The sequence below is a fragment of the Nanorana parkeri genome, unplaced genomic scaffold (assembly GCF_000935625.1).
Source record: "Nanorana parkeri isolate BGI_ZX_2015 unplaced genomic scaffold, ASM93562v1 scaffold518, whole genome shotgun sequence".
Taxonomy (NCBI): Eukaryota; Metazoa; Chordata; class Amphibia; order Anura; family Dicroglossidae; genus Nanorana; species Nanorana parkeri.
Genome location: NW_017306786.1, coordinates 799,543 through 807,664, shown reverse-complemented (window position 1 = coordinate 807,664; position 8,122 = coordinate 799,543). Strand labels below are relative to the sequence as shown.

General features: G+C 47.6%; 1 protein-coding gene across 1 annotated transcript in view; it reads left to right on the top strand.

Annotated features, from left to right (window-relative positions):
• Positions 1-225: 225 nt before the first annotated feature.
• Positions 226-8,122, top strand: part of LOC108790987 (cathepsin D-like) — a 26,648-nt gene continuing 18,751 nt past the window's right edge. The window contains exon 1 of the mRNA XM_018561346.1: positions 226-308. Coding sequence (XP_018416848.1) covers positions 241-308 — 68 coding nt within the window. The 5' untranslated portion in view covers positions 226-240. The remainder of the gene's footprint in view (positions 309-8,122) is intronic.

The window sequence follows — 8,122 nt, the reverse complement described above, 5'->3', positions numbered from 1 at the left end:
AATAACTGGGACTTCAGCCAGATTATTTGTTTCAGTTCTGAATATTCTTATGGTTTCAGGGACCACTAGGGGGCAGTGAAGGGCTAGGCGGAAACGTCTAGTCTGCTGTTTTCGCCTTTGTCCTAGTCGGCTGACAGCCGGGTCAGCTGACACATCACGTGTGTTGATGAGACATCTTATGACCTGAGCAGAGTACTTGGAGGAAGATCGGTGTGTGCGCTGCTAATACCCCGGACTGCTATGGAGGCTCTTTTGACATGGACTCTACTGCTGGGCTCCCTGCTACAGCCTGGGGAAGCGATCATCAGGTGAGAGCTTCATAGGAACATGGGGAGCCCGCTCTGTATTATGGGGGTTGTACGTTATATATGAAGGGTTGTCTACATACTATATAGCTACATACTCTGTTGTTCTGTGGTGGTGCCCTGATGTCTCCAGGTGGGCTGTGCGGGTTCCCAGGTGGGCTGTGCAGATTCTCAGGTGGGCTGTGCAGATTCTCAGGTGGCGGTGTGGGGTCTCAGGTGGGTTATGCAGGCTTTCAAGAGTGCTGTGTGGGCTGTGCGGTGTCTCACCAGGGGTCCGGAGGCGTGCAGCGTGGTGTCAGGAAGACGGAGGAGAAGATGAGCGGGTCGGTACCTGTTTATAGGCGCCCATGGCTTACAGTTGGATGCCACTTCAGGCACTTGCGGCTGCCTGAAGTTCCACGTGTGCTGTGGACCTCAGCAGTCTCTTCTGTCAAAACATTTTAACTGTCGGTATCAGCACTTAGTGTCTTGTGTCTGGGGGGCACTTGGGCACCCACCCACCACACAACTGGTCTGTCCGGGTGAATCTCGGAGGGGCGCAAACCCTAATGTATGTATGTATGTATGTATGTATGTATGTATATGTGTGTCATATGAAGATGGGAAGCCTGGTCTGTATTATTGGGGTTGTACTATATATGTGTGTCATATGAAGATGGGAAGCCTGGTCTGTATTATTGGGGTTGTACTATATATGGGTGTCATATGAAGATTGGGAGCCTGGTCTGTATTATTGGGGTTGTACTATATATGGGTGTCATATGAAGATGGGGAGCCTGGTCTATATTTTTAGGGGTTGTACTATATATGGGTGTCATATGAAGATGGGGAGCCTGGTCTGTATTATTGGGGTTGTACTATATATGGGTGTCATATGAAGATGGGGAGCCTGGTCTATATTTTTAGGGGTTGTACTATATATGGGTGTCATATGAAGATGGGGAGCCTGGTCTATATTTTTAGGGGTTGTACTATATATGGGTGTCATATGAAGATGGGCCCGGCTTCCTGGCCAATCAGGAACCCTTCCTGATTGCCTGGGAAGCCGGTGCTCTATCGAAAGAACACCGTATTCACGCTCCCTCACGGCGTGGTGGGCCATGTCTTGCCGCCTGGCTTCCTGATTGGCCAGAAAACCAGCTCCATGCTACCCCGCAACACTGCCGGTCAGAGGGAATCTCCCTCTGACCGGCAGTTCTGGTTTTGGGGTAGATATTGGGGGATTTGGGCGAGTACGAGTACTCGCCCCAAAGGCTCGGTATCAGTGCATCCCTACTTAAATGCATTGAGTTGCTACCATGTGATTGGCTGACTAGATATTTGTGTTAATGAACAGTTGAACATGTGTACCTAATAAACTGGCCAGTGAGTGTATGTCAGTGTCATGTGAAGATGGGGAGCCTGGTCGGTAGGTTTGGGGCTGCACCTTTCCTATTCAGCCATAGACTCTTATTGCCCCCCCCCTTCCCCCCCCCCCCCCCAATGAGGGGGTAGCCCCAGTGCAAAGGTTATTTTTAAATGCCCAGAGTTCTTCTTTAAAACCACACCACTCCACTATATCCCTTGTGCTGTGTATACTATACTCCTCATTGCTAGGGCTGCAACCAACTAATCGATTCATTAATAATAACAATCAGTACTGAGACTAGTTGTCAACTATTCTCATTATCGATTAGTTGGTTGGATCCCCCTAGCTCTCTCCTCCATGCTGGGAAGAAGGCTCAGCGAGAAGTGGGCAGGTGCAATAGCCAGCCTGCTATTGGCTATTGCAGTTTGAATTGGCCAATTCAATTGGGCAATAGAAGGCTGGCCTGCCCACTACCTGCTGCTGTATTTACATTCAGTTGCCGTCTGTGTAATCTTTCCACTGGCAGCCATCATTCCCTAGCTGAAGCTATTCAAGCGCCTTATAATACAATTATTTAAAAAAACAATTGTAAAAGGTGGGAAAAGTAATTTTTGGTTTCGGCCTGACGCATTCTTCTGCGAGAGGTGTGTTGCAGTGCCTTCAGTTCAATGGCATCCCAAACGCGCTTCCCACCCACAGTGTAAACATACGGTAATGCAATGCGTTCCAGTACAGTGCGATTGCAAAAAATTGTGTAGAAAAACAAGACACTTTTGTACACATTTTTTCGATTAACCTCTTGCCGTCCGCCCGTAGTAAAAAAACGGACGGACGGCACTGCTGCATCTGCGGGTTGCCGTCTCCAGACGGCAATTTTTTTCTGCTCGCGCGCGCCCCCTGGCGGGCACGCACGGGCAGAAAAGACCCGTCCAATGCGAACACCCGGTACCGGGTGTTTCACATATAGGCGATCAGCGGGTCCATAGCCCGCCGATCGCCTATATGTGCTCGTTGGCGGCTCCGAGGGCGTCAGGAGTAGGAGGACGAGAGATCAGCTCCTTGCTGATCTCCGTCCGGGCTGTGAATGCAGAAGTGATGTGTGTTACATCACTTCCGCATTCACCTGTCAGTCATCTGGCGGCTATTGCCAGAGATCTGCTTCTTCAGCTTCTTTTGGGGTCCATAGGTGATATTAGGGGTCCTAGAGACCCCTAATATCTCCATAAAGAGGACCTGTCAGTGTGCCTTTGCTATTATATAGGGGGTTGTTATCCCCCTATATAATAGCAATAACAATAAGTGCAAAAAAAAAATATAAATAAAAAAAAAAAAAAAGTAACACATAAAAAAATAAAATAAAATAAAAGCCACATATAAAAAAAGGGGAAAAAACCCCCCCAAAATGTTTAACTCCCCCACCCCCACGTTTACGCGCCTATAAACGTAAATACGCGTCCGGTGCCCCAGCGCGCAAAAATTACAATTGCGCTACACATGTTACATATCGCCGCGAACGTCGCAGTGAGAGCAATCATTTTAGGGCCATCAATCACTGATAACACTAAACTGATGAGCGGTAACAGCTTTTAAAGCGTCGCCTATGGCCAATTTTGGGTATTATCGTTTTTTGAGGTTTCGCGCGCGCACGCAATTTTAAGGCTTGACATGTTTAGTGTCTTTTTACCCGACGTGACCCCATCTTTTATATTTTACCAAAAAATTGGGTAATAATAAATGTTTTATCATTTAATATAGGGGAAACTGTTTTTTTTTTTAAATTTCGGTAATTTTTCCTTAATATAGTAAAAAAATAAAACCCCCAGTGGTGAATAAATACCACCAAAAGAAAGCTCTATCTGTCCCCAAAAAAGGGTATAAAATTAATTTCAGTACAGCGCTGCATGACGGAATAAATGTCAGTTAAAGTACCGCAGCGCTGAATACTGAAAAATGGCCTGGATGGGAAGGGGGTTTAACACCGCGGATGTCAACTGGTTAAAGAAAAAAAAAAAAAAAAATCGGCTGCATGTTGCTGCTCACTTCCCAATCGATAGAGCCGACCTGTGACAGCTTCTTTGTCACAGGTCGGCTCTAACTATGAGGATGAGTGGAAATCACTCACATCATTGATCTCCTTTAACCTTCCTGGCGGTAATTCCGAGTGTGGCTCGGGGTAAATTTTCAGTACCAAAAGTGGTAACCCCCGAGCCACACTCGGGATTACACTTTAGCGTCACTTACCTTGTCCATACGAGCCCCGCTGTGTCCTCCGGCCGGCATCCGTCTTCCGGTTTCCGTCCCTTGCGAGCGCCGCGTCGCAAGGGGGCGGAACAGGCGGGAAATTCAACAGTAAAAAAATACTAAGATAATCAGAGCGCCAGGGAGATTAAATATGGAGATATCTAAATAGATACTGGATGATGCCTTTACTAACGCTGTACAATTACGCTCTTAAAAAGTGTTTCAAATAAACTATGAGCTACACAGGCATCACATTGTGAGTTGGCGGAATCTCATAGACTTGCATTGTGTAGCGAATCTAAAGCAGAACCCGAGTCTGTAATGAGCAAATCTGTCCCCATCTACATTGATGGAAAGATGTAAATGAGACACTAGAGGTACGGAGACTGCATTAGTCACCATCCACAAAAGTGAGAACCAGGGGTTGCATCATCCTGTTTAATGACTACTTCAGGGACTTGCTTCACTTCCTGGGTTGCTGCGTTACATGCACACCACAACTGCTGATATAATGTAAGAAGCGTTCATTGCTCTTCTACAACTACCGCTGTGCAACCGATGGCTGCAGATCAGCTGAAGCAAGATAAAAGTGTGTAGTGATTTGAACGTAAGGGTTCTATTCTGCACAGAATCTTCAGTGTATGTTGGAGGCAGTGTCCTTCAATGTATGGTCCGGTCATAGTGTGAGTCTTGTGAGTATTTTTGGTGAAGCCTTTTTCTAGTAGCTGCTGTGTTTTTGCTGCTTAGATCCCTGTATTGTTAAAGAAAGGTACATCCACCTACATATTGGCATCAAATCACCCACAAGGTTCCTAGGGCCTGATGGGCATCCAGGGGCCCACAAACATAGAAACGCCAGCCCCCGAACCCTTCTGCCTGCCTCTCAATCTCAGGACTCTCTGGGTTCCTCTGGGATCCCGGGAGCACTGGCCATCATTTCAGGATAGGGAACTGCATTTCTTTAGACTGAACCTAGAAGTGCTCAGCTTTAACCACTTCAAGTCCGCGGTGTTAAACCCCCTTCCTGGCCAGGCCATTTTTCAGTATTCAGCGCTGCGGTACTTTGACTGACGTTTATTCCGTCATGTAACGCCGTACTGAAACAAGTTTTATACCATATTTTTGGGGGGACAGATGGAGCTTTCCTTTGGTGGTATTTAATCACCACCGGGGTTTTTTTTTTTTTTTACTATATAACAAACAATACCCTAAATTTTTTTGGGGAAAAAAAACTGTTTCTCTATGAAATGTTGTGGAAGATTTATTGTCACCCCAATTTTTTGGGTAAAATATAAAAGACGGGGTCACGTCGGGTAAATGGAGCCGTTCTGGTCCGGTGCGGTCAGAAAAAAATAGTGCTTGCAGCATTTTTTCGGACTGCATAGGACTGGAACGCAGGCACGGGTGTGTCACGTGTTCTGGTGCAGGCAGTCGCACTGCGGCCGGAGGGCGTGGCTGCGGTGTCGGCCAGACGGCAACTGAATGTAAATACAGCAGGTAGTGGGTGGGTGCGCTAGCCAGCCTGCTATTGGCCATTTTAAACTGCAATAGCAGGCTGGCTATTGCACCTGCCCACTGATTGCTGTGCCCTCCTGCCAGCGTGGAGGAGAGAGCTAGAAGATCCAAACAGCTAATCGATAATGAAAATAGTTAACTATTCTCATTATCGATTAGTTGGTTGCAGCCCTACCAAACTCCTTCCCGTGATGGACTACAATCTTAATACACATTAGTAAACTAAATGTAAGATTGTAATCCATCAGGGGAGTGAGCTTGGAGCGATGACTACTTTACAACACACACAGTGCGTTCCGGCACAAATTGGACCAGGACTCACTGGGGCTGGTGTGAACTAGCCCTGAATGAGAACAAATGCTTAATTTCCCTATCCAAGCTAAACCGTGGGGATGGGGGAATCCCTCCCCTCGCTGGACTATTGTATTCTGACAGCGCTGGATATGCTGCTGTCAGAATACCTGAGCTGATTAGCTGCAGTCACTGTTCAGCTGAGAAGTTTCAGAACTAGGGCTGGTAATGATTAAAATGTTCGATTCATCGAATTTTTTTTTTTTAAAGCGATTAATTATAACGCACATAGAGATCCAGCTACATTGGCCTATAAACATACAGCACAGCAATGAAGTAATAAAATGAACTAGAATCACACTAATCCAGCACGTTATTAATCTCACGTGCCCCACTCAATATGGCCGCCGCTTGAGTGGGGCAACTCAGAATAATAATGCTGGATTAGTGTGATCCTAGTTCAGTTTATTACTTCATTGATGTGCTGTATGTGTATAGGCCAATGCCTTGGCTGGCGCTCGTACAGAAAGTTTCTTGGGCAAACTCACCGGCAGAAGTGGCTTCGTCAGCTAACGAAGGGAAGAGGGGGAGGAGTCCGGTGACGTCGCCGGATCGCCGACGGGACTCCTGGAATTTGAGCAGTGTATTGCCAGCTTGGGGCGAGAAGGTTTTTGGTTTCCGTGTTTTTAAATTGTCTCGCATTAGTCTTGATGCGATGTCCTTAGTTTCCTTCCTCCTACAAACCTTCCTACACTGATGTATGATAGTCTGTGGAAACTTCGTGGCAGGAGGAGTTTATCTGAGGCCTCTCAAATAGGGGAGCTCCAGAGGCCTATATGGTCGGCCAGACAGCGGCATTACACTACAGGGCTATCATTTTATATTAGATTGGAAGGATTCACACCAGGGCGGATGCGTTTCAGCGGGGTTCCGCGCAAATTTTATAAGGACGGTTTTGGCATTTTTAATTGCGCTGAAACGCAATTAAAAACACTGATCGCGCTGATCACCGTGTTTTGCATTCAAGTCTATATGAAGTCCGCTCTGATCAGCGCAAAAAAAAAAGTTCGGGGAGCATTTCGGGTGGCAGGTGGTTCGCATCGCGCAGAGCTGTGCGAATGCTTGAACGGTCCCCGTAGGAATGTATGGGATCGTTCATGTCAACGGTTTAGTGCGGACAAATCTGCACGACCGAGCGGCCCTGGTGTGAACGGGGCCTAAAGCCTGTGACACACTGCACGCAAAGCCGTGCGGAGCGAAGCAAAGCTGTCCGGCACGGAGCTTTGCGTGCAGTGTGTGAACTGAGTGCAGGCACATGATTGACTGCACCTTCAGCAAATCGGCTTGTGCGTAACAACCAGCCAGACGTCGCATGCTTACGCGAATGGTGAAGATTAAATTTTTTATCTCGGCATGCTCAGCTACGTGAGTTCTCGCAAGCTAACGTGCCGAGGAGAAAATTACATGACACACTGCTCGCGAAGGCAGCGCGCCACCGCCCCGCGCTGCTTCGCGTGCAGTGTGTCACAGCCTTAAAGGAGAACTATGGGGTTAATTATTTTCCCCATAGTTCTCCTTAGGGTGACGGGAGGACACAAACTAGCATCCTCCAGTCACCCTAGGCTCAGTATTCTGCGGTATACTGAGACGCTGAAGCGGATCCCGACAATTATGCCGGGATCCGCCCAGCTGCGTGACTGACAGCTGCCTGACTGAGCCAGCTGTAGCCCCCCCCCCCCATCCGTTCCGCCAGTCAACGCTGGAGGATCGGAGCAGGGAGGGGGGAATCCAGCCCCTCCCCTGCCACGGCAGAGAGCCGTGACAGGATCGAGAGGTGAGCGAACGCCGGCACGTGTTTGCTCACCTCCCACGCCGGTATGTGTTTGCGCACCTCCTGATCTACTGAGCCGACCTGTGACAGTCTCATTGTCACAGGTCCGCTAGAACTATGAGGTGAGTGAAAAGCACTCACCTCATAGTTCTCCAAGAGCTATAAAGCAGAAACCTTCAGACGTTTCAGAGTTGTATAAATTGGAGACCTCAAGTATGTCAGGCGGTGACTACACGGGTAACCCGTACAAATTAATTTGTTGCAGAAGTCTTCCCACATCCAGCCGTGTTCTAGAACTTTATTTGAATGCTGTTGACCTTGTCCCTGATTTGACTACAGGCGGCTGTGTTGGGTTACAAAGCATTGGTTCCTTTGACACTGCAGAGTAACCCTGTGGCAGTAAAGCTTGTTGTAGCTGCTCAGGAGTTGAGCATGTCTGGACAGATTTATGTTTTGATGTTGAGCTACAAATGACGGGGCCGCTCATATTCTCATATGTATCACCTGTATATCCTGGTGTGTTTTTATTGGAAGCCTTCCAAGAATCCTATAATAACAGCTTTTTGAAATTGTGGCTGGGAATGTTTCATA